Source organism: Salvia miltiorrhiza, unplaced genomic scaffold (genome assembly GCF_028751815.1).
Source record: "Salvia miltiorrhiza cultivar Shanhuang (shh) unplaced genomic scaffold, IMPLAD_Smil_shh fragScaff_scaffold_143_1, whole genome shotgun sequence".
In the NCBI taxonomy this organism is placed as follows: Eukaryota; Viridiplantae; Streptophyta; class Magnoliopsida; order Lamiales; family Lamiaceae; genus Salvia; species Salvia miltiorrhiza.
In genome coordinates, this window is record NW_026651418.1 from 302,278 (window position 1) to 317,859 (window position 15,582).

Below are 15,582 nucleotides of genomic sequence, written 5' to 3' on the forward strand. Positions count from 1 at the left end.
TATGTTTTTTATTCTATATTATATTTTCTTTTATTTTCTAGATTTTTGTGCTTTTCATCTTTTATTTTTCTAATTATAAAATATTTTTATATATAAAATTTTATAGCTAAGAAGTATTCTATAATAAATAAAAATAATCTAAATTGGTTATATGTTTTACACCAATCAAAATTGAAAATTAAGAGATATACTCGCTCCGCCTACAAAAAAAAATATTAATTTTTTTTATATCATTTTAGAGCGTTCACAAAAATTAGTCTTTTTCCATTTTTGGAAACTTTCAATTATATGGTGGGTCTCTTTCTCCATTTATAATACAATTAATTATCATTATTAACACTATTTTTTTAATAGAGTAATTTGATCCTACTTTTCTGAATCAACGGTTGGATACTAATAATAATAATAATACTCTCTTCGTCCCAATTTTTAGTATTCATATATTCATTTTTGGATGTCCCACATTTTGATATCTATTTCTATTTTTTGTAAAGGTAGGTGAAACTTTTACTTCACTTTAATTATTTTAACACTCACAAAAAAGGTGTGACCCTTATTTCACTCATAATACACCCAACCACTTTACTAAAACTCGTGTCACTCTCAATTGGATACTAAAAGGTGGGACGGATGGAATAATAATAATAATAATAATAATAATAATAATAATAATAATAATAATAATAATAATAATAATAATAATAATAGCCAAAATGTGTGATTCTAAAGAGCATCCTTAAATTGTCTTGTGTATGATCTTAAGAAAAAAGGAGTACTATCTCCGTCTCACTATTGTTGTTTCAAAACTTTTGACTACGGTAATTAAGGAAAATGTGTAAATTGATAAAAAAAAATGGTAGGATCCATAACTTTTGAAGAGTTAATCCGTCCCATCCAAAAATTTGAATCAAATTCTAATTTTCAATTTGTTCCAATTTCAGATCAGATATTCAGATTATGGGTATTTTTGTTCACTCCTAAATTTTGACGAACCATTTTCATCTGCTGGTTTCTTCCTGTGTAAACGAGTCTATATCATCGCCTTTCTTCCTCAAGATTTCTCTAAGAGATGTAGGAGCAGAATTTCTAGTGCACACCACTTGTTCGACAGAAATCCACGAAGAATTAAGGAGATGTTTTAATGTCTGTGCACGCTCACCAGGTGCTCGACAGAAAACCAAGACTTCTTGATGCCGGAAATCTATTTTAGTATTGAAGATTGTCACCAAAACAATTTATGATGCTTGTATAATGTATTTTAATTAGTAATTTGGACTTAAATTATCTTTAAATCAAATTATGAGGCTATATAAATGACTGCATTTTCCTTTAAATTTATTGTTGTATTGAGTTAATACGACACGGTGCTGCAAGTGACAAAGTTGAGACACCCAACGACTCTCCTTTGTAAGAGGTCTTTTGGTTCAATCCCGTTTGTGATCGGTGTAGTTTTTCCACTTTTGTGTGGGTAGTGGTTCCGCTTGCGTGCTGTTATCTTCCCACCTTTGTGTGATGTAATGGTCTCGCCTGCGTACAAGTTGTTTATTTGATTATATTTAGATAATTCATGTAATTCTAATTCAAAAAAAAAAAAAAAAGTACCACACGTTGCTTGAAGTGCATTGAATAGTATTTATGTCCAATTAGCTCGCCTCATAAAAATTGCATTAAATTAACTAACTCAGACATATCGCTTTGACTGCATTAAATGGATTGCAACATATATCTGTGACCAACACTAATTTATTTGGCTATCTCTAATTTGGAAAAATATGTCGTGCAGTAGTAAATGTGGTTAATTAATCGAATATTGTCATTAATTAAGTCCACCAACCCAAGTTGAGAATATCAAATGATATGTAGTATTTTTTTTTTACAATATATATATACATATTAATTAACCACATTTACTACTGCACGACATATTTTTCCAAATTAGAGATAGCCAAATAAATTAGTGTTTGCTACAGATATATATATGTTGCAATCCATTTAATGCAGTCCAACGATATGTCAAAAGAGGCACTCTTCCGTGCAATCGGTTGCACCGTGCAACTGGTTTATGATCTTCAAGTGTCATTTGTATGTTGAAGTAGTGTCATTCAGAAATGTTCAAATGTCATTTCCCGAATGAAGTAGTGTCATTCTGGAAACCAGTTGCACGGTGCAACCGGTTGCACAAGAGTATTTGTGATAGGATGCATTGGACACAAAATGTAGATTGCCTATTTTATCCCCACTACATATTTTATTTTAAGATTATTTTTTATAAATTACATATTATTATATATTTATAAGAGTATATTAATTTATTAGATATTACACTAAATATATTTAATATATCTAATATATGAGTTTAGATTAGGAGTAATCTAATGGAAAATTTGGGCGATGCTATATTATAGGATTAATACTACTATTTGTATTAATACAAGACACGTTATTTGTATTAAATATTATATAAGTGTAGATTAGGAATACTCTAATAGAAAATTTCAACGATGCTATATTAAAGGATTAATACTATTTGTATTAATAAAAGACATGGTATTTGGATTAATGTATATTAGATCTTAGAAAGAGTAATAGAATAATGTTCAGTAAAAGAGCCAAGTAAGAGAATAGTTTCGACAAATACATATATATTAAGCTAATAATTTGTTTTCTTTCTTTTACTTCTAAATATTTAGTATTTTAATGAGTGCAATGAGACATAAGAATTTTATTAGTCTACATAGTTTATAAATCTATTGAGTATAATTTTAAAAGGGGTTTACTATACTCTATAGTTGTAGAATCAAATAGACAAAATTGTTAATTAAAAAATTAAATACAATATATATTATATCTGTATTTTTAATTTTATTAAATAAATAACATTAATTATGCGTACAGCGTACGCTAGCTTCGTTAAAAAGATGGATCAAATAAAAATTTCTCCTCTAGAAAGTAGAATTCAAGATCATTAATTTTTATATCATCTAGATTTAACTGCTATAAAAAAGAGCTATGATTTCTAGATTATGAGAAAGGACGTGTTGGTCTAATGGTAGAGTAGTGACGTAACATTGTTGTATTGTACCTCCAAAAAAAATTACCCCATCTGTCCCATTAAAAGTTACAGGTTACTTTATTACACGTAAAATAAGAAGAATGTGTAGAGTGGTTAATTAAAAGTAGTAGAGCCTATATTTTTTATGGATTAAATTTTGTCATTTATAGAAACCATTTTCAATTGGAGGAAGGAAGTAATATTATCATACTATTAATACTTGTACCCTTAACCATTAAACCCTATTTCTTTTCTTTGCAACAACAAATTTAGAAAGAAAAAGAAGAGGATAACTCAATCATTTATTTTTGAAAATGTTTGTTTAATATTTTAGCCGCACCGACGTCGCCTCCTATGTCAGGTTTTCAAGTCGTCCTCCGTCACACGATCTTTAAAATTAATTTTTCATTTCATCAAAAAAAAAAGTATAACTCAATCATTTATTTTTTACTACATTTGAACAACACACATGCATTTCACTTTACTTAATTAGCAACCTCTTATCAAATACATATGATATCTCAACCAAAACACTTGCTTAAATCATTCAAGCGTTGCTCGAGAACACACAATCCTCGATCCGAACGAAGCTGAGACGCTCATCGTTGATCCATCCGTATTTCTCGGTGAAAGGGTTGGCGAGGCTCGCCGGCGGGTATCGATGGATGCAATCTTCCCACACATTCGCATCGCCCAAGTCTTTGAGGACTTCCCACAAACAGTTGTTGCACTTGAAGCCAGCTCCGAAGCTGATCATCATGATGCGATCGCCCTTCCTCAGCCGCTTCTTCGCCTCCATGTAACCCAGCACGTACCACAGCCCGCCCGCCGAGGTGTTGCCGAAGCGGTGGAGCGCCATCCGAGCCGGCTCGAGGTCATACTCGCTCAGCCCGAGGCTCTTCCCGACCCCGTCGATCACAGCCCTGTTTTTTTTTAAGAAGACTAATTTAGGGTGGTGTCGTGTTGTTAGGGGCGGACGCAGAAAATAAGAGCTACTTCCTCTGTCCCAACGAAGTTGAGTCGTATTCATTTCGAGACGTCCAACAAAGTTAGTCGTTCCCTTTTTGGAATAAATTAAAGCTATTTTTTCGTTCACTTTCTTTTTTATTGTACTTTTTTTATTTCACTTGTTCACTAAACACTAACTCTTTAAATCTCGTGTCCAAAAGAAACGCCTCATCTTCGCCGGGACGGAGAAGGTATATTTTTTAGAAGATACTTTTTTTATAATTCGATTTTGATGCTTTCGTTTAGAAGACAATTTTAGATGAAAATTTGCACAAAAAACCAATAATCCAACGATTTTATAATAATTAAAAAAATAAATTGCTTGGTGGGGGCTGAATAGATTATTGAGCTTGCTATTATTTATTACTCCCTCTGTCCTACTGTAATAGACTCATTTTTCTTGAGACTTCCCAATAGAATGAGCTCGATTTTCATTTTGAGTAAAAAAAATGTACTTAATTATATTGATGTGGACCACACTACTTTTCTCCTAAAAAGTAAGTTTTTTTAATCTTAATGCCTAAAAGAAGTGAGCCTATTAGAGTGGACGAAGGGAGTATCCCTCCGTCCACCAAAAATATGCCACAATTTCCTTTTTCGTCCGTCCACAAAAAATATGCCACATCCATTTTTAGTAGTAGGGTCCACACCATTCCACTCACATTTAAAGTGGGATCCTTACTCCACTACCAACTCCACTAACATTTTATTAAAATCTGTGCCGAAAGTAAAATGACATATTTTTGGTGGACGGAGGGAGTATTTTTTTTGTAAAAATAAATGTGTTATAATAATAATATGAATGTACTTAACTATTATATCAAAAATTAAAATAAAACAAATATTATCATTATTAATAAGAAATTATTAACTAATAAAAATAAAATTAAATAATTAAAAATTATTATATATCATAATTGAGTGAAATAAATCTTAATTAATTATTATAAAATCAAATTAAAGCATATAAAAAATTTTGAAGAAAAAATAAAATAAAAAATAAAATCGAAAGTGAAACACCTAATTCAATACCTTAAATCTCAAGTATTATTGTGAACGTATAAGGATGTCGAACATTTAGTCAAATTTTAAAAATTGACTAAATTATCTCATTCTTTAAAATTTTAATTGATATATATATATTGGCACGTGGTGATAAATAGGGAACTCTTGCAATAAATAGGGAACTCTTGCAATAATTTAGTGAAAGCAAGGATGAGTGTCAATTTTTCAAATCGAACTATTGTCGAATTGATTTTTGATGATTTCAATTTTTTGACTACAAGAATTTATTGAGAAAACCAGCCAAATAGTACGGTACGGTTTCATTTTGTGTGTAAGGTGAGGAGGATTTGTAACCCCACCACATCTTATCTTCGACTGCAGATATAAAAATAGCTACCACAAAATTTGAACCCTAGATTAATATATGGGTCCGAATTTATTAGTGTTAGGTATATACAAAATGACCACTATATATATATATATCATATTATGAGAGATATATTATATACATTTTTTACTTCATCATATTATTAGTAAGTTTATTAAATAATACTCCTACAAATAAAGGTGGTGTTTTTGTCATTATCGTCTGTTTCATTTGAGGACATATACAGTATATATACCTTTAATTATAATTTATCTTATTCACACACATTATTTACAGAACATATCATTTACTCCCTCTGTCCGTCAAAAGTATAACATTTTTGATGGGTACAGATTTTAATAAAATTGGTGATGATTTTAATGTAGTGGAGAAATGGTCCCACCACTTTATGAGATGTGTGGTTGAAATTGAAGTTGGAGTGGGCTTTTTGTAAATAAAGAGTATTTGTAAGGATAAAATATAAAAATGGATGATAGTACCATTGCCTTAAACGAAAAGTGGTATAATCTTTGCGGACGCCCAATATAGTATTTGTGTCATACTTTTGGCAGATGGGGGGAGTATTTATTACCCAACCAATCAATTTGGTGGGACTTTTCTACACTTTATACACATCTCAATGTTTTATAAAACCAGTGTCCTCCCATCCACACCATACTTATCGTGAACGAATAAAGTATTATTATTATTTTTTTTAATAAATAATTAGTGAGACATAATAAATTGTGGAATGGAAGATCTTATTCCGCAAATTAATAATCAAAATAATCACCCAAAAAATTATGTATATAATTCCACCTACCTTCCCCCAGGGTGTATGCAGAAATGATCAACGCCGGACTTGAGATTGAGGCCGCCGCCGGCGCCGCCGCTGAGGGCTTCCATGAGCTTGTTCTTCCTCTTACCCCACCGGAGATAGACAAAAATGAATCTGATAATCTCCCACGGCGGCAAGATCTTCGGCAGCAGAACTCTGAGATTAATCACAAACACCTGCGCCGCTGCTTTGGTGAGCTTCTTCGTGAGCCGAAAGCCGGCGTAGCCTTGATCATCTTCAACCTGTATGCAGCAGTTGTAGGCTTCGTCGTTGGATCCGAAATGCGTCCTTACCAAATGGTTGAGTTTCAAGATGGCTCGGTGTCGGAATTCCGGCCGGTTCGTCAGAAGCATCGAGCAGCCGCCCGACCGGAATAGGCAGTTAGACAGCATCATCGATTTATCGACGCCGCGATACCTGCCCATCGATCCAAGGTTTTTTTAGCTAAGAATTCTGCCTCCAAATATACGAACTTAAAAAAAAATTAATTTTTATTTTTCACACAGTTGTTAATTGATTTCAAAAAAAAATATTTTTTATTTTTCACACAGTTGTTAATTGATTTTAAATTAATATCGTGTTGGACGCATAAAATGACACTATACGGTTTTTATACTTATTTTTCACACGATTATTAATTACTCCCTCCGTCCACTAATTCATGACCTAAGTAGCAAAACACGGGTTTTAAGAAAAAGTGTATTTTTATTAGTTGAGTGGAGAAAGGGACCCACAATTAATGTATTGTTTATTAGTTGAGTGGAGAAAAAGTGTATTGTTTTGGGACCCACCAATTAAATATAAATAAAAACTTACTAAAAATGGATAGGCCTTGAGTTGGTGGACGTCCCAAAAAGGAAATAAGGCCTTGAATTAGTGGACGGAGGGAGTATTACTTAGTGTTAAGGTGAACGCATGAAATGTCTATATAGTTTAATCGATTAATGATTGAATGACATAGTTGGATGTGTCTACGCCTCTTCAGCTAGTAACGATGACAATAATTTGCCACTTCAACTAATAACGACGACATAAATTTGATGTGAAAAATCGGTACAATTGAAAGTTTGTTTATTTTTTGAGGTTGAATATTTAATTTATTTCGAAAATTTATATATTTAGGTACAATTACTCTAATTTGACTTCTTTTTTTTTTTTCTTTTTTTTTTCTCGATTAAGAACGGTTCGAGTTTTCTAACTAGACCAATCCAATAGACGTATTTCTATACAAAGTGATGTCACATCTAAAATTTTGTAAAAAATTAATAGAAATCTTAATTTTGTAATATTTTCAAAAATCATCAAAATTCATGTATTTATTCACCAACTTTATAAAATATGAAAAAATATATATATACTAATAGTTTGTGAATTTACAGTCAATTAAGGAGAGAGTCGTCGTACCAGTTGGGGCCGAGGGACTCGGTGCTGACGACGACGGCGAGCCTATTCCGATACGTCTTGAAGAGCTGACGGACGAGGTCGACGGCGACGAGGCTGGCGCTGCAGCCCATGCCGGAGAGGTTGAAGGCCTTGACGTCGGAGCGCATTCCGTAGCGGTTGATGATTCGAGACGATAGAGAGGGAGCCGGCGAGAGCAGCGAGACGTTGACGACGAGGATGTCGATCTCCCGCGGCGAGACTCGGGATTTGGCGAAGAGGTTGTCTAGGGTTTGGAAGAAGATGTGGTCGAGCTCTTGGAGGGAGTCGGGGAGGGACGGGTCGGCTTCTCGGCCAGCGACGACGTTGGCGGGGCTGTGGGTCTCCTCGCCGAGGCCGGAGCTGACGATGGTCTTGAGGAGGAACTTGTATTGCTCCCACCCGAGGTTCGTGTTGCGGAGGACGACGCGGCACGAGGCCTCGGTGTCGAGTTTGAGGTGGTCGGAGGGTTTGTAGCACTCGTAGTTGAGCATGTAGCAGGTGGTGGAGTGCTTGCGCTTGAGGAGGAAGGTGAGTGTGAGGAGGAGAGGGAGGAAGAGGAGGAGGAGGGTTGTGGGGGTTTCCATTTGGGGGTGGGGGGTGATGGGGTTGGTTAGTTAGTAGTGTGTTTGGTTTTATAGTTTGGAGTTTGATGGAGGGGGTGACTTTTTATTTGTTCGGGAACATTCAAGCGGTGAAAACTCTTGTCTTAAGAGAGAAGTCTGTGTGCGTGTGTTGATTCAGAAGTACTGTTGTTAATGTTGGGGGGGGGGGGGTGATGGGGTTGGTTAGTTAGTAGCTAGTGTGTTTGGTTTTATAATTTGGAGTTTGATGGAGGGGTGACTTTTTATTTGTTCGGGAACATTCAAGCGGTGAAAACTCTTGTCTTAAGAGAGAAGTCTGCGTGCGTGTGTTGATTCAGTAGTAGTGTTGTTAATGTTTAAGGCCGATAATTTTAAATTCAAGTCTAACGTCATATTTGATTTTTCTGTCAAAGAATTAAAAAAGAGAAAGAGAAGACTAGGGTTCGTCCCATACCCTTTTTTGTAAATAAAAAAAAGAAATATTCTTAAATTAATTGAGTGAAGGGGGGTGACTAATGTAATTAATTGAGTGTTGGTCTAAAAATTGATTTCAACTTTGTAGTACGAATGTGTACGAGTTAATGGAGGGGAGCCCCTTGTTTTAGATGAGTTGTCAAATATTAATGCATTTATGCATCGTTTCCTAACTTACAAGCAAAAACAATTTAGAGAAAGTTGCTGGTTTCGTTATGTCTCCCAACTTAATATCACAATAACTCTTTTTTTAATTTTTTTTCAAGACTACTCAAAGCATAATTTGTTGGTATAATTTGAACTTGTATAATTAATCTTCGATCACTAGTCCTGTCATCGTGTAGGCAATTTTTTGAATTATTGTAATTAAATTGTTGTACTATTTTGTATTTTTTTTTCTGATTTTATATATATAAACGTGATTTAGCCCGTCAAAACATGTTTTTAAATAATAAAATGTAATTCTCCCGTCCATAATAGCAAAATGGTCAATAATTATTTGTTAATTTTTGTACAAAACCCTAAAAAAATATTAAAATTTCGACACGACACAGCATACTAGATCATTTAGGGCTCATTTATTATACATGATAAGGGTGATACATATATACCTATAGCATCCTAATATGTTGTTTGCTTTAAAAAATCAAACATCTTTATAAATTAATGTAGTTTGTTATCTACAATCCATATATTGTTGATTCTGTATCACATGATATTAATATCACAAACATGATATATATTGATATATAGTAAATTAATAAATAACACATTCAAAGATATCATACATTATTCCATATTGCATAGCAAGCGAGCCCTTAAAGCTATTATAGAATTTCCCGAAGAAGGCTCCAAGACATGAAATATTTTATAAAGTTTTGAATTTAATTAAAGCAAGTTATGGTCCTAACAATTTCAAGAAATTGTACAAGAAAATCTTAAGAGGACTTAAAGTGAGATTATATATTGATAGAACACCAACAAAATAATGAAAAAGCTAAAACGTACGTGTATTAATTCATAGCAATTATATTGGTGATATTAAAATATACTATAAAGATAAAAAGTAAAAGTACAAATCTCGTGAAAGTATATACTAGTTAATTTAATTTGTAGGTAAATTTTACCTATCGTGGTTATGAACCTAGATCCGTACACATATATTACTCTTATATTTATTTACTTTTAATTAACTTTCTTCCCCACAAGTATTTATTGGGGGTTCGTACTCCCATCAACTAAATAAATTGAGATTTATTGCAATATCAAAAAAAAAAAAAAAAAACCAAAACAAAACCTTTGGAAGCACAACAAAGTAGACAAGGGTCAGATCTAATTAAAACCTCTAAAGAGTGGAAGAACATGATTTAATTTAATTATCTCGATTGACATTATTGTATTACGTTTATGTTCTATTTTATTAATATATAATGTATATTTCTAATTTTATTTTATGCATATGAATAGAAAAGAATGACGTGTAATGTAATTGATGAAAAACTTATGACGCTTTTAATAGAAATAATGCGATGATATATAGAACTAAAGGGATTTAATAAAATGAAAGTTTTGATCCTCTAAAAAAAACCTATCGAAACAAAAAAACCATTTATACAAAAACCTTCAAAATGCGTTTCGCCAAAATACTCTCTCCGTCCAATTGATAACGACTCATTTTATTTTTTTCTGGCAATCTTTTTTCACTCCAATTAGTGTGATAATATTTTCCCACAATTTTCCATCATATAATATGAGAAAAAAAAATGCTAAAATTTCCAATACGTTCTTATTCCTCTTTTTCTTAGTTCCTACATTGGTTGTCACTAGTCGACATTAAGTAAAAATGTAATCCAATGTTTTTTTACCAAGTCCAAAAAATGACTTATGTGATTCTGAACAATCTCTTTCTCTCTCTCTCTCTTAAAGGCCTGGTTTTGAATTTTCCACTCAGTCAGAATTGCCCTTCCTGATCACACATTTAATGAGATACACATTTAATGGCAGTATATACATTTATTCTGTCAGATATTTGGATACATTTTTTTCTTTTCATTTTTTACATTTTGATACTAAATTCTTACCCCCTCTGTCCACCAGTTCGTGTCCGAAGGGAAATGGACACAAATTTTAAGAAAAAACAGTATAATATAAAAAGATCGAATTGTCCCAAAATTAATAATAACGTATTTTCAAGTTAACTCACTTAATGAGCCCACCAGCTACTGAGCTGAGTATCATCAACATCTCGAGATCTAGGAGCTTGACTCGTTTACAGCCCTAACTGCAATGCATTTCAATGTTGCAAGGAATAATTATTTTTACCTTTTTTTTGGAGTACATCAGCCTTTCTTGCAAAGATTACAAACAACCTCAGCCTCTTTTCAGGTGTGATTTATGATAACTTGAGAAAAGCTTCTATAGTAACTCCATCTCATAACTGAGTGAAAAGACTCATCTCGTACCTTCTTCACCGTCGTTGGCTCGTCGGGTGTCGGCTGCATCCTCCTCCGTTTCCGCCTGCACCGCGGCCTTCCTCTTGCTTCCCCTGGTGCCGGAGTACTTGTCAAACGCTGCCTTCAGGGCAGATCTTACGCTGATCTCTTGTTCTTTCTTATGCTCTTTGCTCGTCTCTTGATTCTCCTTAACTTCCTCGTTTCTTTCACTTACAGATGCGATAGGATTTTCAGCAACGGGCGCAGCAGGGTTAGGAACTGCGCGCTTGAATGGCTCATGGAAAGTATCGTACAAGCGTCTGACCTGTCATCGGAAAAAAATGATGAGTAACTGTAAATAAAAAAGTGTTATCTAAAGACATGCTCTAGAAAACTGCAATACTATGATTATGATCAGATTCGGACCCAATTTCGGGTGAAGAGAATTAGAATTTGCAGCATCAGCCTAATCTTCGACTTAGCTCTATATTTTGCATCGTTCTACCTCAGTGAGATAGCATTGTGCAGGAACCGCAAGAAAAGCATTACCTACCTTTCTTTCTCCTATGCCCGGGCAACGGGCAAGATCTTCCATTGATGCGTCCATGATATTGGAAAGAGACTAAATTTGGTAAAATTCGAAGTCAGTGCAAAAGAACAAAATTAGTAACCAATAGAATCAAGTGCATAATAAAAAAACAGAGCCTTACCCCAAATGTAGACCCAAGAGTAACAACATCTGTCTTGTTAACATGCCGGATTGATGTGAGTGCATGATTTAACTATAACAGAACAGGACATTAGTATCGGTTATATTATGTTAATCAGCAGGAAATAGTTTGTCGAATGTCATAAGCTTCCTAACTACGAAAGCTAATAAACTATCAATGAAATGAGCCATACCCGTGAAATGTAGTCCATATCCATCTGTCCCTGAATGAGATCGGCAGGTTTATTTTCATAAACTTTAATGGTCTCCAGGTACCGACCACACTCTTCCAAGCTAAATAAAGAAAAGGAAAAAAACCAGTCGGGTAACGTGAAAAAAAATACATAAGAAAGGGTAAAAAGAAGGGGGCAGGCATTAGCAGTTTTCGAGTTTCAAAAACCAATTTATTCAATGACAATTCTTTTTCAACTCCGAAAAATAAACGTTGATGAAGTAATAATTTTAATTGTAACATAGGCACCAGACACAGAAAAGATACCTCCAAGCACATAAAAGAGTGCAGTCATGGAGTAGTGCCGTTTTTGTGACTTCAAGTAGAGGCTTAACAACATCTTCCTGGTACCAACAGGGGAGAAAATCAGATACCCCATATGAAAATTTAGTTCAAAATTTGTATAAGATAATATCAGAGGCTTACCACATCAACATGGCATAATACGACGCGAAGCTTGAAATTCTTCTGCAGTTCCCTTATCCGAAAATACAGATAATCTGGATGTAGGAGATGATAGCGAAGACTGAACAAGACAAGAGAACAAATCCTGATTATACTAACTGAATGAACAATGGAAAGATATGCTAACATGTAGGCTTGATTCTAACAATATGCAATGAGGACTAAAAGTATCAAAATCCATTGATAAGGGATATAACCTCTTAATTTTCTGAACATTGGTCAAATGCACATAACAGCAAAATGAAAATGGACGAGGGAAGACATTCTCATCATCTAGAGCAGCATAAATCACCAGACTTGGCTTTAAGTCCTAGAATAATGAAACATTAATAATCTATGTTGAAAGCTGGAATATGTGTCACATTAGTCGAACAAAGTAATACAAATATGCCTGACAGGCTAAGCATGTCACATTTTACCTTCCAGGTATTTTCATTTCTATGAAACACATTGCTTCCTTGTAACTTCTCAACAACATTTTCTGAGCAATAAAACATACTCTCTCTGTCTCTCTCATAGAATTTTGTTCAATTTCCCACAAGAAAAATTAGGAAGTGCTTAATATTCAGAACAGTTAGAGAAAGGGACATAATCAAGATGCTTTTAGCATCCACATCAAACCCTTCATATATATAACCATAGTATAACAAAATGCCATTTTTTTTCTCAGTTTGTTAATGATATTATATCTTGCTTTCTGGGTATCAAATTATAAATTTACTTTCGTTCAAATTCTGGTCTTTGGAAGCCAAAAAGTACTAGTTAACCAAGATTTTGCAAATAAAAAATAAACCCAAGGCAAAAGGAAGTGGCCAAGTTAGGTTTACGGTCCTCATTGTTGCACAGAGGCGTTGTTAAAGGTCCTTTCTCAAGATTTCAGTTAGATCAAATAGGTGTATTTCAATATGATGGTGTCAAGATATTGTTATCTCAAGAGCCTGTGCCAAAACACATGTTTCTATGATCATAATAGTGGCTACATCGGAATAAGAGTGCTGTCAAACCATGCCATAGGAAATGTACTTGATTCCCAACATATAAACATCGATGAAACTGTACTTGACTTCAAACCTCAAATAAAGCGCACAAGCATTTTGGCCCAACAAGTAGTCGCAAACAACATCAGCGAAAACCCATCGAACATTCCTTATATGCTTTAGCAAAGGGTTGCCCTTCTGCATTACAAGACAAACATGGGATAATTTAGAAATCATATTATCAAGTATCAACCTACAGGACCTGGAAAACATAGTTATCTATTCCCAATGGAGCATGAAAATGCCACAACAGTTTACAGTCTCAGAATTTGGAAGGCATCGCCAGCTTATGACAGGCCAAACTACATGTAATTTGAACAAAATAACAAATACAAGTCACCAAGTTTTATGCCGATAGAGGTTAAAAAATGCATTATATCAAAATTTTGGTGGCTAATCTACACTTTTTAACTGGCTCCCCAGGTTATGTTTAGTCATGTTGAGCCCACATAACAAATAACAAATTAAACATTAACGATGAGTTTCACATGCTATTTCACCTATGTATCAAAGCATTATTATTGATTGAACATATTGGTTATAGTGCACAAAAAAACTCACCTGTCTATGGCTAACGATGATGGCATTCCGATTTGCAGCAGCTGATGAAACTGAAGTGGAAGGAGCTTCAGATTGAATGGTTTGCCTACAACACAACCAACATCCTACATTAACCACTCTAAACCAAAAAAGCATTCTCATAATTATATATAGAGAGAGGGAGATAGAGACCTTGGATAAGATCCTTGAGAGGATGAAGGGGCATCTTTGGAGGACTGAGCCACTGGTGCAGACGGCGGGGTGGTGTAAAATTCAGTGTTTTTGATAAAATTGAAAGCTTGCGAAAAGGAGGAGGAAGGCTTGAATAAAGATTGCGACTTAGGTTGGGAGCTCTCAACCACCTCTTCATATGAAGGTATTTTCACAACAAATGATGCATTATTCTGTTTCTGCTGCTCAGGATCACCTCTGTTTTCCATCTTCACAACTCACTCTCCTAATTCACCTTTCCAAAATCCCTCCTTTCTACTTCCTTGATCAGTTTAAATCAAATTTAGCATTATAATTTTACCCAACCTTCAGAACATTCAATAAACACATACAACCAAATCAATTCAGTAAAAATTCAGCCTTCACTACAGAAAATTCTACCGAATTCTTCCGAAGAAGTCTTACGGGACAAATTACATCCATGAATTACAGCAAATTAACAACATAATTTGTTTCAGAAAGTGGTCGCAGGTAAATCGACCTAATTTAGATGAAGAAGGAGAAGTACCTCGAATGGAAGAGCAGAAGTGATGGCGGAACAATTTAGCCCGAACGGATGATGCGCACTGCGGCGGCGGCGGCGGCGGCTTGCTTACCGATGCTCCAGACGGCGGCGGAGAAACGCGGCCAAGGAGAGAATTGGGAGAAACAATATTAAATATTAACTGTAAAACTCTTCCAACTTATCTTGGATTAAAACGACATCGTCTTAATTTATGAAGTATTAAAAAAGTTATTTCTACAGAGTTTCACATACTGAAAAAATTGTTTGAAGATATATTTGCATTGTTTCTTGTGGTTTGGAGAGAGTAATTAGTCAAAGTCGATATATAATTTACCATCGACTTGAAAAAAGTGTTACAATTTAGGATGAGGGAAATCTTTTTATAGCCCTTTTTTATGAAACATAAGTTATATAGCCCCTCCTTATGAAACATAAGTTAAACAACCCTTTTTTGCTGAAAGTACTATTATACCCTTATTTATTTTTTATTTTTTTCTCACAAAATAGACAAACAATTACAATCCTCTCTTCTCTCTCTCAATTTGAATTTCACGTTTTTCATCTTCAAAGAAAAAGAAGAAGGGGCGGCGACTGTGAGCATCTTCACCACCCGTCGTCGCCGCCGCCGCCGCAACTCCGCCGTCGCCGTCGAAGCCCAGCCAAGCCCGCCGTCGCGCGCTGCGA

At 34.4% G+C, this 15,582-nt stretch overlaps 2 protein-coding genes across 3 annotated transcripts; both read right to left on the reverse strand.

Moving 5' to 3' along the window:
- Nucleotides 1-3,442: 3,442 nt before the first annotated feature.
- Nucleotides 3,443-8,276, reverse strand: LOC131002512 (3-ketoacyl-CoA synthase 19-like). The gene is made up of 3 exons (XM_057928988.1): nt 7,675-8,276; nt 6,256-6,687; nt 3,443-3,975 (listed from the first exon to the last, which is right to left on the reverse strand). The coding sequence occupies exons 1-3, from the start codon at nt 8,274-8,276 to the stop codon at nt 3,600-3,602; spliced, it is 1,410 nt and encodes a 469-aa protein (XP_057784971.1). The 3' UTR covers nt 3,443-3,599.
- Nucleotides 8,277-10,884: 2,608 nt separating this feature from the next.
- LOC131002521 (DNA excision repair protein ERCC-1-like) lies at nt 10,885-15,076 on the reverse strand. 2 transcript variants are annotated; one of them, XM_057929004.1, is made up of 10 exons: nt 14,902-15,076; nt 14,355-14,648; nt 14,184-14,268; nt 13,657-13,760; nt 12,547-12,646; nt 12,388-12,464; nt 12,083-12,182; nt 11,890-11,961; nt 11,733-11,801; nt 10,885-11,504 (listed from the first exon to the last, which is right to left on the reverse strand). In XM_057929004.1, the coding sequence occupies exons 2-10, from the start codon at nt 14,600-14,602 to the stop codon at nt 11,199-11,201; spliced, it is 1,161 nt and encodes a 386-aa protein (XP_057784987.1). In that variant the 5' UTR covers nt 14,603-14,648; nt 14,902-15,076; the 3' UTR covers nt 10,885-11,198. The 2 variants fall into 2 exon arrangements, with proteins under 2 accessions (XP_057784987.1, XP_057784986.1); XM_057929003.1 differs by having other exon boundaries at nt 14,355-14,655; nt 14,902-15,075.
- Between the last annotated feature and the right edge of the window lie 506 nt (nt 15,077-15,582).